This window comes from Vidua chalybeata, chromosome 5, assembly GCF_026979565.1.
Source record: "Vidua chalybeata isolate OUT-0048 chromosome 5, bVidCha1 merged haplotype, whole genome shotgun sequence".
Lineage (NCBI taxonomy): Eukaryota > Metazoa > Chordata > Aves > Passeriformes > Viduidae > Vidua > Vidua chalybeata.
Window position 1 is genome coordinate 4,754,415 of NC_071534.1, and position 14,116 is coordinate 4,768,530.

A 14,116-nucleotide genomic window follows, 5' to 3' on the forward strand; every position below is an offset into this window, starting at 1 on the left:
CTCAGCATCTGTCCACCTCTCTAACTGTGAGCTTAAGTCCTACAACAGAGTGAGAACTAACTGGGAGAGAGGTGGCCAAGTCCTCCTGAAGAGATGTCCGTGGCTTTAGAAATCCACACAAACTACAGTCCCCCCCCCCGTGGAGAATGAAATCCCCAGTCATTGTGAGACTCCCTTGCAAAGGCAAGTTCGGGCCCCATGGCTAAAGGGATCTCTTCTTCCTCCTTGTGTATCCCTGGGCAAGCAGCAGGTTAAGAAATCCAACTTACGAACTGGAGCCCCTGGTAGCGCTGCAGAGGAAATCCATTTACCAGGTAGCTGGGCTTGTACGGGCAGTCCGGCAGGGCCCGGTGCACGCGAGACTTGCTGAGCAGAGGCACTGCGGAGAAGGAACACACAGGCAAGGGCTGCAGGAGGAGCCCTGCTGCAAGCACGCACCAGCTTAGCTACTTCTGTCCCTGGGTTCCATTTATCCATGTGAAATATTAAGAAATAGATTAAACAAACCTCCTTGCACAGCTCAGCTCTTTACATTCCTTTAAGACGCTCACACAAAAATATGCCTGGGGATGTTGTTTGAGCTGGATACCAAGAAAGAGAAGCTGGCTTTAGTCTGTGCTTTGTTTCCTACAGTGACTGATACTGTAGCTGCCCTTCTCTTTTGCACCAGGAATAAAAAAGCATGGCCTGGATAACTGCACTAAAAGAAGACAATCTTCCCAACTGTGCTCCTGCACAGGCTGCAGTTACTTCCTCAGCTGCTTTCCAAGTCTTACCTTCATAAAGAGTGTCCCGGGGGTCAGGCTTCAGCATGTCAGCTGGGTGTACCCTGCTGCCAGCGCTGTCAGCAGCCCAGCTCCTGCGAGTGGCCAGCGTCTGCGGGATGTGCCCGACCTCATCCATCTTCAAAAGCGTCTCGTCTAGAGACCAGAGAGAGAACACAAGGGGGAGACAGGGGCTAACTTGCTCCTTGACCTCTCCCCAGTGTCAGCCCTTTCCAAATGGCATTGCATCCGTGGCACTAATGCTGTTTCTGGCACAGGCCAAGGAAAGGCTCTGACCCAGAAAGCTGGAGATATAGAAGCTGTAGGGTGGGAACACAGCAAACACACACAGTGATGAGGAGTGGACGAAAATTACCTCCTGCCTTGGACACAACAGCACTGGTGTGCTGAACAGGCTCCGTACTGGCAGGAACTACTGGACACCACTGCATTATTAGTATTAAGTTTCTTTTCAAAGGAGATGAAGAGAGATGAATGGGAGGAGAAACCTGAGGAGCAAAGGAAGGACCTTCAGTGGCTGAGGAGGATGTTACTCCAGAAAGGGAATGAAGCCCCACAGTAAGCCAAGAACAACAGGAAGCTCAAACTCAAGACTGGGTATTGGTTACATTTTTCCTTGTGTGCTGCTGTCACAGTTCTTCATGTCTCTGTGAATCTTACTCTAAAATGAGGGGAATTGAATAAATATCCATGAAGGAAAAACAATATCCTGCCAAGGGCACTGGTGTGCAACTTTGGGGTACTGAACTACTTGGGACCCCAGAAAGAATGGGATGTCATGTAATACAGCCAAAGGCTAATATGAACAAGGGAAAAAACAAGGGCAGAAGGCAACAGATAAAAATGAGACTGCAGCACTGCACCTAATCGTGAAGGGATCTTCTGGAATGTCAGTCCTCTATTCTACAGGTAATTTGTAACAAGAAAAAAGCAGAAGGAAGAAGGATGGAGAAGGAAGACCAAATGGAAAGCCTAGTCCTAGCCACATGGGAGGTTTCAGAAAATACAGCAGCAGGTTGTGATCCAAGACACAGCAAACAGATGCCTTGATTACATCAGGGAGTTTCCACGCACAAAAGGGCTGGTATGAAAAAAAGCCCAGAAATGTTGGAAGGCAACAGCAGTAGATATGGAAAGGGGGAATGCTGGCAGAGGAAAGTGATGCTGACAAAGCTGGGTAAGGGTAAACAGGACTAAGGAGCTTCTTAACTGATAAAACCATCACCTGGTGTGCTAAGAAGGGTTTACAAAACAGGAGGGACTGGACTGATGTGTTTGCAGCAATCCAGCACCAACTCAAAGAGACTTGAGGCTGGGACAGAAGAAAGCAGCATCCCCCATCATCACCAGTGTATCCTGCAGTGTTCAGGACAAAGAGTGAAATGTCCTGAAGTGCTAGAGCAGCCCCTTCTCCCTGGCTGTGTCCAGCTGGCAGCACACCCCCACAGCTCCCATGTTTTGGGACTCATGCTCCCCCAGGCTCTCAGCAAGAAATCTCCATCCTGTGTTACTCTCCATCTACAACACTTCTCACCTTTGCAGACTCTCCTCTCTGCCCTTCCTCACCACCTCTAGACTTCCCTGAAATAATGTTCCAATCTTACTTCTGATTCCCCTACATTTAATAATGAGTCACACTCTTGTCCACAAGTCTTTCTCCCGAACTGTCTCCACCTTTTCCTCCCAATGATATGCATGCCTGGTATTTGCCTGGCTAGACAATGATTCATGGTGAAACACTGGATGCTGATACATTTAGGAAGAATGGGGAGGTGCTTGGGAAAACTTGTGATGAAGATACTTACTAGCAAAAAGGGAGAGATATTGGGAGTCAATGACTTTGAACTTCGCTTCTGGATCGTTCAGTCTCCACTGGAACAGAGAAACACATTGAAATGAAATACCCATGGAGTTAACCAAGCCTGAACAAAAGGAACACACTACCCCCTTCTAGGACTGAATTTACCCTGCAGCAAAAGACTGGGAATGAACAGAGATCCCCCAGGACACATCCAAGCCAGGAAAGGCCAAAAAGCTGCAACAGACCCCAGAGAAGGCAGATCTATCCCAAGTAAGCAGAGGAAGGGGTCCTGACACATGGCCAGGACTATCCCACACAGAGGTAGGTAAGGGCTCTGGAAGGGATTAGCTACATCTCATGCAATGAGGAGCTGAGGCCAGGGAAAGGAGGGAAATGGTTACAAACATCATTCCTGAGCTCTCTGGGGAGACATATATGGGACCACCATTTCCACAGACTCACTGCTACTTCCACATGGTCTGTTCCTCTGTCATCCTGCTTGTGCAGCACCTCAAAGTAGTACCTGCCCTCAGCTGACAACCTGCAAAGAACAAGGCGTCTGTCACCAGGAGCATTAAGGAACATTTCTTAGCTCGTCAGCAGACAATGAGTGGAGAGCAACCACACCCCTGAAACAACCTAATTCTCAGGGTAGGTGGGGTTAGTGCTGCCAAGAAAATCCAGATCCTGACAGTGAGATAGGTAGCTTCACTTATGCACCTGGAGCACTCCAGACCCTTCTCAGTTAATTCTGAGTAACTCCCTCTCAGTGTCGCCTGCTGGGTTTTGACCTCTAGGAAACCTGGCCAGTTCCAAGGCAGGAAACTTGGGATATAGTTCATATAGGGGAGCCGGGATGTGCTGGTGGTTGATTGCTCCAGGGAAGAAAAATTCAGAGTTGCATTCCTGCAGTAAATCAGCAAAGCTTTGGCAATACCCCAGAGTAATCCCTTTCTCTTTATTGCAAAACTCTTCAGGGCAAGCATGAGTGCTTTTCCCTTATCCTTGTGATTTCCTGGTCATGTGCAGAGGTGGCTGGGTCTGAGGGACTTTGCTCACCCACCTCACCATGTTTGACTTCTGGCTGTGAAATTTCCCAAACTCTCCCGGTGCGGTCCACTCCTTCCCCGTCTGTGAAGAGACAGAAGATGGCTCTAGTTAAGATGAGCTTCTTCCTTTGTTACTGCACTGACAATGATAAAAAAGGAAAATTTAATTCCCTCTTCCCTCCAATTCCTCCTGGTAAATCATTTGTGAAATCCATCACCTGTGGACAGATTTAAGTCCCTTAATTGTGAACAAGGGACTCCCAATAGCACTACCAAGAGGTAAGTGGCTTAAGGTATCACATGTCATACCCCATCTGGCACCCATGCTGATGTTGCCTGTAATTGGGCAGGGAAAGAAACCTGGGGAGTCCAAGGAAGCAGTAAGCCAGGAAGGTCTCTGTTCCCACAGAAACATTAAAGCCTTGATGGGAGAAGACATGCAGCATGCACTGTACCTTGCCTACACTGGCCAGCAGCTGGAGACCAGAGGGCTTTTCATCTGGACTCAGCCAGAACTCAGCATTGTCATCTGCAGCAATGGCAAACTGAAACTCCCCTGTCAAGAGATGGAGGGAGTGAGTAGGGCTGTGGGGTAAGGGCTTGTGCACACAACAGATCCTGCTCCTCTAAAATGCTGTCTTTTCCCTTTCTCCTGGTGAGACCATCCTTCCCTTTTGATATTATCACCTTCCTGCCTTTTAACCTCTCTGCTAACTCTGCCGTGACTGAAAACAAACTTTGCAGATGTCACTGGTTCAGTGTCCCTCCTGCACTGGCTTCACCTGACATCTAACCTGGAAAGCTAAGAAGTCTATGCAAAGCCTCCCCTGACATCCCTTTTGCTTCCAGAGCAAAATTTTGTGTGAGATGCAGTGTTTGGCTGGAGGAACATGCACGTGGAGCCACAGAAGGAGACAGAGGTGCTTGAGGTTCACCCTTTGTCCGGGGTCACGGGGATGGCAGCTGCAGGCCAGGGCCCGTGACAGAGGGTGAGTGCCAGCAGGCTGCTCGGGGCAGAGGCGTGCAGCTGGGGGACACAGATGTCAGCTGCTGTCAGATGGCATTCGTGCACCCGGGGAGCAGAAAGGACATCACTGATGTCATGGACAGCCCTGGCCACGCGAGGGAGGGAGGCAAAGCTCAGGGATTGTTCGTGGCCACATACACACCACGGGGCTGTGCATTCATAACAGCATTGCTATTTATCTAGCACTTCCCATCTGCTTTCTCCTGTGCTTTCCCTCACCAGGGAGGAGGCAGATGTGTTTGTTTCCAGCTACGCCAAGGCCACGGCCAGTCACGCACGCCACCCACGTGAGGGACCCGGTGTTGGGCTTGCCAGGGTAAGGGCACCAGTGGTTCAGCATCAGCAGGGGAGGGAGGGAAAGGTGACAAGAGACATGAGTGAAGGCACTCGGAACCCTCACCATCAGTGAAAGGATGCAGGTAACCAAATATCCGGAGACCATAGTTGGTCCATTTTGGGGACACGGCCAACTTCTTCAGCATAGTTCTTGTCTGAAATGGAAGAAGAAAAAAATTCATAAAAATAATTTTAGATGTGACAGGAGCAAGGGAAGAATTAAAAACCCTGGGACAGGAAGGCAGAGGGTTCTCTCTGAGAGGAGGATGGGGTGTGAGATGTGATGGAGGCAGAATGAAAGAGCCAACCAAGTAAAAAATGAGATGGAGCAGATGCTGTTGAGAAGGGAAAAGCTGCATGGGGGATGCATTGAGATGGTGGGGACAGGACGTGGCATTCCCTAGCCACTTGGAAGGAGAGCACCAAATACAGGGCTCCCTTCAGCCTGTGTCTGAGCCCTGGCAGGCCAGCATGTGTGAAATGACCCTCCCATGTGCAGCAGAAGAGCTGTTAGCCATGAACCCTTCTGAAAGCTTCCTGCTCCCTCAGCAGGAGGACAGAGGAGGTGGTTGAGAGGGACGTGGTGGATTTTAACAGAAAGCAGGACAGAGAGGGCGGTAGGGGCAGGACCTGAAGGGAACAATGGTTATCCACCTGGGAAGCTGAGCTGGGAAGTGCAGGACAGTGGATTTCATGGTCTTACTCACATGAGGGAAGAGAGGGAAGTGGAGGTTTCTCCTGAGCTGCTCGATGGAGCTGCCACACCAGTCCTCAAACACGTGCAGGTTGGCCTGGCCCTGGAACTAGAAGGCAGAAGTGGGGTACCATGAACAGCCACATCCAACCCCTGTGTTCCTCCTCTGCTCTGACAGCCTGGGCCATGGCCCCGGTACTGGAGCGCTTGGGAGAGTGAAGGAAGATTCCTTTGCTATGATGGACTGTTCTGCAGGATCCATGGGTCCAGAGCACTGCTGCTCGTCTGCTGAACGTGTGGGGCTGGCACACACACCTGAATGGCACCAGGGAACTGTGCTAATGCTTGGGACATCTCAGTTCCACGGCTGGGGTTTGCTCCATCAAGGAGGTGTTTCACCAGAGGGCTATGCTCTGAGGCCATGGTGTGGAACACACTGCAGGGTGGCAACAGATCCCCATGAGGTAACGTCTTATGCTCTGCAAGAAAGTGTTTTGGACTCCCTCACCATCTCAGGGCTATTTTCCTGACCTGAGGAAGAAGGGACACCCTAGGGAGGGGAGATGGCAGATCACCTTCTCAAAGCATGTCCTAGAGGTAAAGCTGACGGAAGATGGTGGGGACAGGGAGATGGAGGCCTGGCAGAGCTGGGAGCAGCAGCACAGGCAGCTCAGTGGGCAGCATAACCTGTGTGTGTCTGCAGAGACACAGAAACACTGAGGGAAGTGGGGGTTCCAGCCTGGACAGCACAGGAGGGTGTGCAGTGTGAGTACAGCTCCCTGCTACGCAGCCAGCCCCATCAGGAGAGGCTTCCACTGTCCAGCTGAGACCTGGGGCACAGCTGCACTGGAGAAAGCTTGCTGGCCACTGTGGGACTTCAGCACCATACTCCTCAAAGCACAGACTTTATTTCTGTCAGAGCCATTCAGAAGGGAATTGCTGTCTGCTCCCCAGCAAAGTCCAAGCTTTCTGCCTGCAACCAGTGGAGCTGGATACTGAAACCCTCCTTGCAAGACTGGCATCCAACAGTGAAGAATAAATAAGCTGGAGACGGTACAAGCTACCTTAGATGGCAAAACGCTGAAGAAAGGAATAGGTTGCCTTGGGACTGGGGAGGTTTTGCTGTGGCTGTCTTGCCTATATAAGGGCTGTGGGAGCAGGGCTGGGGAAACAGCCTGAACAGCACCCAAATGTCTACAGATGGCAGCAAATTCTTAGTTTTTGCTGGGGAAACTCTAGCAGGCCTAAAGCAGCACAGTGGAGGAGGGTCCAACCTCTCTGTGCACTTCTGCCAGAGAAACTTTTTCACTGAGTTATTTTTCCCAGGATGGTGGGTTGGGGGTGTGCTTTGAAATAAACTGTGGCTTGAAGGAAGGCTGTGAAGCAGATTTGGCTCCACACCAGTAATGCTCCTTGCGAGCTGTGGACTTTAGTCATGCACATGAAAACCATTTCTGTGTGCCAGGCAAAGCACATTCACAACCACTGCTTTTTGGAGTGGTCTCTCATCAGCCCTCTCTCACTGGTGTCACCACTGCCAGGGCTTCATGGATGTCTGCAAGCCCATGATGCCCCCCACTAGCATCTCCTCCTCTTCCCTCCTCTGCTGACATCCATCAGCCTGGATTCTGCCCACCAGACAAGAGGAAAAGCAGCGAGACAAAGTGGATGGAACTCCTCAGAGCAATGCACAGAATCAGAGTGGAGACAGACAGAGGGCTCAGGATGATGGATGCAGCCAAAAGAAACGTGGGAGTCTGCAGGAACTTGAGATACAAATAAATCACTGCAAGCGTGACAAACACTGAATTGGAATTTAATTGCTGTGCAGTCCCGTGCCCCTTGGGCAAACCCAGGTTCACACCCAAGGGTCTTACACTGCCTTTCTCAGCCAAATCAAATAATGACAACTGCTGTTTCTTGTGGAACACGAAGTGAGAGGAACAGGCTGGGCTCCCACAGAGAATCACTGCCAGAAGCTGAGTCCTATGGAAGTCTGCTGCTACTCAAAAATGATGCCGTTTCTTGGGGAGTTTTTTTGAGAATTGCTTGCACAGGGCAGACAGCAGGCTCAGAGCTCTATGAAACGAAGCACAACACTCCCACACTGTGGACAGGCTGGCACTGCAGTTCACTCCTGCCAAAGACAGACCCCAGGGAGGATCTCAAAGCTCAGGACTGCAATGCAGCTGGGCTGGCTTTTGACATGGGGCAGCCCAAATGCAAAACCAGGTATTTATGAGGCAAATCCCAAAACACTGGCTATACTTGCTCAAATGTTTGCAGAGTAAAACTTGGACCAGTCCCATTGCAATACAAAACTTCACTGCAGTTTGGCAGTATTAGGGAGAGGGCAGCCTAATAAAAAATAAGGCAGACACCACTGTACTAGATACACCATCAATACTTACAGAGATAATTCCTGAGATTTCTAGCCCAACACTCCTACCTCCAAAGTCTTTACAAAGCCTCCAGAAGGAGATTCTGGCAGTAATTAATGAGATCACCTTGCTTTCCTGCACTCACAACTACTAGAAATAATTAACTGGTAAATAATAAGTATTTCTTGCATGCAATTTAAAAATCCTTTTCTAAATCAACAAATTTTCTCCTGAGTCACAGCAGCTTAATTTAGTTTCTGTTTCCTCTTAAAGGGGGGAAAAAAAGAACATTATTGACATATAAGTGATGGCTGCCCAAAGTGCTGCTTTGGGACTGAAAACTGAGCTAGGTTTTAATTTTAGGCCCCCACAAGTCATCATTGTAGCAGCTGTTTTGAAACTCTATCACCTCTGTCTCTCTGACTCAATTCACAGCTGCCCATTACAGGCAGCTGAGAAATTCTTCTGTTTGCTATATCCTCTCATGCAACACACTGTAAACATCTCCTGCTTGGGGCTTTTGCAGATTGCACATATACAGCAACATCACCACCATTCCCAGTTCATGTCCACAGAAATGTCAATAGATTTTCTAAAATATGGTTTTTAGAACATGATTCTAAAACATGGTTACTGCATTTGAATTCCCAGCTTGGCCTACGTTTGACTTCCTACCTGGCCCTGTTTTGCAAAGGGATGGAAATCTAGGATCTAGCCAGCAACAAGTTAAGTTCCCCTTCTCCCCTTAAAAACATCTGCTTTGAAAATTCTGGATAGACTGATTTGGCCACAACCAGGAATAGAAGCCATGAGTCTGAGTATTCAAAGGAGCTGGATTTACGTGACCTTCCCATGTAGAGGGTTTCTCCTGCCCTTGAGGTTTATCCCTGTCCAACACCCTTTCCCCAGTTGCTTATCACCTTGCTGAAATAGCAGCAGTGCATGATCCCAGCTCAGGCCCAGAACAGGCACAGGTCACACACCAAGGGCATCACTGGCTCAGTGTGAGTGTGCCCTAGAGCACAGCACAGTGAGTGTGCCATGGAGCACAGCTCAGTGTGAGTGTGCCCTGGAGCACAGCTCAGTGTGAGTGTGCCCTGGAGCACAGCTCAGTGTGAGTGTGCCCTGGAGCACAGCACAGTGTGAGTGTGCCCTGGAGCACAGCTCAGTGTGAGTGATCCCTGGAGCACAGCTCAGTGAGTGTGTCCTGGGGCACAACTCAGTGTGAGTGTGCCCTGGAGCACAGCTCAGTGAGTGTGTCCTGGAGCACAGCTCAGTGTGAGTGTGCCCTGGAGCACAGCTCAGTGAGTGTGCCCTGGAGCACAGCAGAGTGTGAGTGTGCCCTGGAGCACAGCTCACTGTGAGTGATCCCTGGAGCACAGCTCAGTGAGTGATCCCTGGAGCACAGCACAGTGTGAGTGTGCCCTGGAGCACAGCTCAGTGAGTGATCCCTGGAGCACAGCTCAGTGAGTGAGCCCTGGAGCACAGCACAGTGTGAGTGTGCCCTGGAGCACAGCACAGTGTGAGTGTGCCCTGGAGCACAGCTCACTGTGAGTGATCCCTGGAGCACAGCTCAGTGAGTGATCCCTGGAGCACAGCACAGTGTGAGTGTGCCCTGGAGCACAGCTCAGTGAGTGATCCCTGGAGCACAGCACAGTGTGAGTGTGCCCTGGAGCACAGCTCAGTGAGTGATCCCTGGAGCACAGCTCAGTGAGTGAGCCCTGGAGCACAGCACAGTGTGAGTGTGCCCTGGAGCACAGCTCACTGTGAGTGTGCCCTGGAGCACAGCTCAGTGTGAGTGTGCCCTGGAGCAGAGCTCAGTGAGTGTGCCCTGGAGCACAGCACCTGAGCCCGTTTCCCCAGGGAGGCTGGCCAGGCTGCCACCTTCTGAGGACAGTGCCAGGGCACCGCTGTCCCAGCAAGGGAGAGCTGAACCCTTACAAGGGCAGGGAGGGGACAGCTGGCCAGGCCCTTGCTTGGCACTGACGCAGCCGTGCCCCTTCAGGGCTGTGGGAGCGTGCCTGGCCTGAGCCCCAGCCCGACTCTCCCTGCTGAGCATGCTGGAAAAATGCCTGTCTGCAGCCCTAGTGTTGCAGTAAAAGACTTTGGTATTTCTGCTTCCTCCTAGTGAGAAATGCTAGATTATCAGCCCCTGCTACAAGAAGTGACCATAGAGGAGGATCAGGAACATAGACAACCCAGACCTCTTCCTAGCCCAAACCCTATCATGTCAAAACTATCTGGAGGGTGGCACCACGCACCCAGGGGCTCCTGCTGAGCAAGGAGACCAGGGAAGAAAGAGCTGGTCAAGCAGCAAAGCTGAGAGAATTGCAGCAGCAGAGACACGAACTCCTGCCCTGTAACTGGAGTAGGATGGAGAAGAGAAGCTTTCCTAATTTAATCCTGGCAGCTTTGGCATCACAGAGGCAAATCAGCTGCATAGCTGCACGCAGCCCAGGGAATGATAAACAGGGCACAGAGAGGGCCTGAGCCACAGAAGAAAGGCAACATTGTGCTGCCAACTAGAAACTCCTGAGTTTGTAAGGCTCTTCTGTCTCCTCAGAGTGGCTGCAGCCCCTCCTCCTGCCTGGCCCAGCTCCCCTGACTGGGTGACATTCAGCAGCCAGCAGCTGGGCTTGGCGGCACGCTCTGCTGTGCTGGGCACTTGTGGGAATCCATCAAGACAAGTCAGCAAGACAGCCCCCTGTCTGGATGGGCACGAGTAGACAAGGAAGGGACATCAGCAGAGACAGAGTGAGCAGCAATAGTTTTTGTCTTTCAGTCCACTCAGGAAAGGATGCTTCCTCTTTGGACAGGTTTGGTAGCAGGACAACACTCCAGCACAATCCTTTGGTTTTGTGCAGCATCTGTGCAATTCTACAGGTGCTGCCTGCAAGGGGCTGTGCTCCTGGACATCCCTCAAACCTCCCTGCAGAGAGAAGGAAGTCCTGAGGCTGTGCAGGCATGAAGGAGGAAAGGACATTTTAAATGCACCCCAGCACTGCCCAGACCTTTCTCCTCTCAGAGCTGCACAGCTGCTTTTGCAGAGGTAAATGAGAACAGCCTGGCTAAGGAGTCACTTTTCTGAAAGTCCTCCCCACACCTACAGCAGCGTCAAATGGTGACGCTCATATCCCGCAGCACAGCTTTGCCCTGACGACAGCCAGGCACGTTTCTGGATTAATGAAATGAAACACCCCACACGTCCCCAGCCTGAGCAGGCAGTGCGTGAGGCTGGGAGCTGGAAGACTTTGCTCTGGTGCCTGGAAGTGACAGTAAGGATAGCGACCATCATGTGCACAGCATCTTGAGAAACCAGGAGCAAGGGTGAGCTCTCCTTTCCCCCAGATGCCAGAGCAAAACTTCAATTTGGGATTTCCAATGAGCACACTTTCCTACCACATTATCCAAGGCTTAAGCTGCCTATATCATATCCTGAAACTGAGAGAGGAAAATTGAGACCTTTTTTGGCAACACTGGCTGCCAGCTCACTCTGCAACCCTGTTAATTATTTATGTTTTTCAGGAATATGCCTCTCTATTCCAACAAAGCCCAGCTCCCTGACCTGTGTGAGGCAACCTGGTGTCCCTCGCCCCAGGAATCAGGCTGCAATTAAGTTATTAGAGATTCTGTGGGAAGGGTGCAATGGGATTATAGACCCAGGGTAATTAATTTGGGCAGAGCCACAGAAAAACTTAATCCCCAGGCTGGGAGAAATTTCAATTGGTGGTTAGGAGGACAGCAAGCAGCTCTGTACAGAGCTGTGCCCATGGATCCCTCTCCACCTCCTGCAGCTGGTACTGGTGAACCACTGGCCTCTGTTTGCAGTCAGGGGGACCCTGCTGACCCTCTGGGTACACACAGTGCTGCAGCAAGGGCAGGAAATTTTGCCTTATACAGCCAAAGAGAAAAGTGTCCAGGCCACAGCGGGCACCTCACCAGCTGCACCTCTAACCTGGTAAAGGCTCACTGCACACCACAGCTGGCCACTCTCCAGATTGATGTGCTTTGGGAAATCTCTAGGGAGGGGATCAGAGACACAGGGCAAAGCTTCAGGGAAGCTGGGAGATGCCACACAGAGCCTGTATCGCCCAGTGCTGTGGGAGAGGGGAGCAGCAAATGCTCAGTGTCATCCCTGGGCACAGCAGCAGCCCTGTCCCTGACATCCTGCTGGCTCTTGGCCAGCAGCTGCTCATCTGGGAGGCAGCCCTGCCTGCAAGGCCCTGCAGCTGGAGAAGACCCCAGGCTCCAGGTGGGACCAGCACTCCAGAACCCACGCTCTGACGCAGAACAGGTCAATGGCCCCATTTGGCTCTGGGCACTGGAAGGTGGCTGATGCTGGCTGCTGCCAGGAAAGCCGAGGCTCAGGCTGCAGGGACCTGAAGTGCTCCTTGCTGTGATGGGTGGATACACTCTCCCTCCATTACCAGTGAGATCTGGAGACCTGCGTGCAGGGCCAGCAGCCTGCTCCCTCCCCTGGGGAGTCACAGAGGCTCCTTAATTTGTGCAGGTCTCTAATCCTGAGGAATTTAGTGAGCTGGCTCCATTAACTAAATGCCCCCTGGCTGGTGTCCCTCTCATTAGAGGCAGGCTGCATTGCTCCCTTATCTGAAGAGGAATGATGAGATAAGGGAACAGGGGAGGAAAGAATAATTGAGGCATGAAGGAAACAAAGGGAGTGTTTACCCCAGCCTGCAAGGGTCTCTGGAGAGGGTCTCTGTTCATGGAAGTGCCACTGAAGTGGAGAAATCACCTATGACACGCAGGGGTTGGATGGCAAAAGCCAGAGCAAAAGCAACGTGACACTTCTGTGTGCCACAGTCATGTATTTGCTCGTTGAATGACTGGCCCTACACAGCCCAGCCCTGAATAAACTTCACTCTTCAGGAAGGCAGTGGGGCTGCCTGGAATTGCAGATGGGTGCTCAGAGCCTTGAGGAGTTGTGGAGACACTGAATTATTTGGAATCTGGGCACTCCAGTCTTTCCAGATGATTACTCAGGTCTGTAAGTGTCATTAAGCAGGGAGAAGGTGATAGGGAGTGGACTTCTAGTAAAGTGAATTAATTTCCAGGCATACATCCCTGCCTTTGTTTTTTGCTGTACAGGTCTCTAGCCATAACCTCCCTCACCCAAAATGATGGAGAAAGGCACCCACCTCCGGCATCCATGGGACAGGGTTGTCAACAGCTGCATAATTTGATTTATTCCTCCCACTTATCTGCAGCTCTTGGATCTGAAATACAAGTAGAGAAAAGTCAAAATAACCCGAGAAATGGCACGGCACTGACATGTACAAGGTGGTTCTATACCAGCTCTACAGGAGGGTTCAAACCTCATCACAAGAAGATATGAGAAAATAAAACAAGTTTTCAAGCTCCCTTTCCAAAGGACAGGCCAGATAACATGGATGTAACAGGGTGAAAATGATCCTTGGCTCTTTTCACAACACATTTACATGGTGAGCTGCTGAGGGAAAAGGATACCAGTATTTTATAACTGCTTGCTAGAGTTAACTTTAGCACAGAGTTAAAACTTAGGTCATTCTCTGGGTTTTTTTTTTTCCCCATCTATGTTTCAAAAATGTCCAAGCAATAGCTCTTCCAGCAGTGCCTTCAGTCGACAGTACTGAGATGTTCTTCACTGGAGAGCAATAAACTCTCTCCTGACCTTTCACTTCTGCTTCTATCTTGCCTTCCTGTGACACAAGCCCAACCAGCAGCTTCATCCCACCACCATGGCTTGGTACATCTAAAATAACTGACTACAGCGGAGCCATTGCAGGTTCACCTTGCTGTGAGTCAGCTCAGATTTTGCCCTGTGGCAAGCTCTCTCCCCTGTGTGAAGAGAGAGCTGTCTCTTGGGGCCAGCATCAGAAAGGAAGGGCTGCCCTTCTGCATGTTCAGAAGGCAGCCCAAGCGTCCTCACCTGGTGTCCCAGCTTCTGTGGATAGTCCAGCTGAAGGCTTGTGTCCCCACCTGGGACATTGGTGTCTGACAGAACCTTAGCAAGCTCCCTCCAGCTTTCATATCCTGTACAGAGGAA

At 50.9% G+C, this 14,116-nt stretch overlaps 1 protein-coding gene across 1 annotated transcript in view; it reads right to left on the reverse strand.

Annotated features, from left to right (window-relative positions):
• Positions 1 to 14,116, reverse strand: part of B4GALNT3 (beta-1,4-N-acetyl-galactosaminyltransferase 3) — a 60,265-nt gene that overhangs the window by 11,460 nt on the left and 34,689 nt on the right. Inside the window, exons 2-11 of the mRNA XM_053942387.1 lie at positions 14,000 to 14,103; positions 13,230 to 13,307; positions 5,706 to 5,801; positions 5,063 to 5,153; positions 4,091 to 4,191; positions 3,650 to 3,717; positions 3,049 to 3,127; positions 2,591 to 2,657; positions 777 to 920; positions 270 to 379 (exon numbers count right to left, since the gene is read on the reverse strand). Coding sequence (XP_053798362.1) covers positions 270 to 379; positions 777 to 920; positions 2,591 to 2,657; positions 3,049 to 3,127; positions 3,650 to 3,717; positions 4,091 to 4,191; positions 5,063 to 5,153; positions 5,706 to 5,801; positions 13,230 to 13,307; positions 14,000 to 14,103 — 938 coding nt within the window. The remainder of the gene's footprint in view (positions 1 to 269; positions 380 to 776; positions 921 to 2,590; positions 2,658 to 3,048; positions 3,128 to 3,649; positions 3,718 to 4,090; positions 4,192 to 5,062; positions 5,154 to 5,705; positions 5,802 to 13,229; positions 13,308 to 13,999; positions 14,104 to 14,116) is intronic.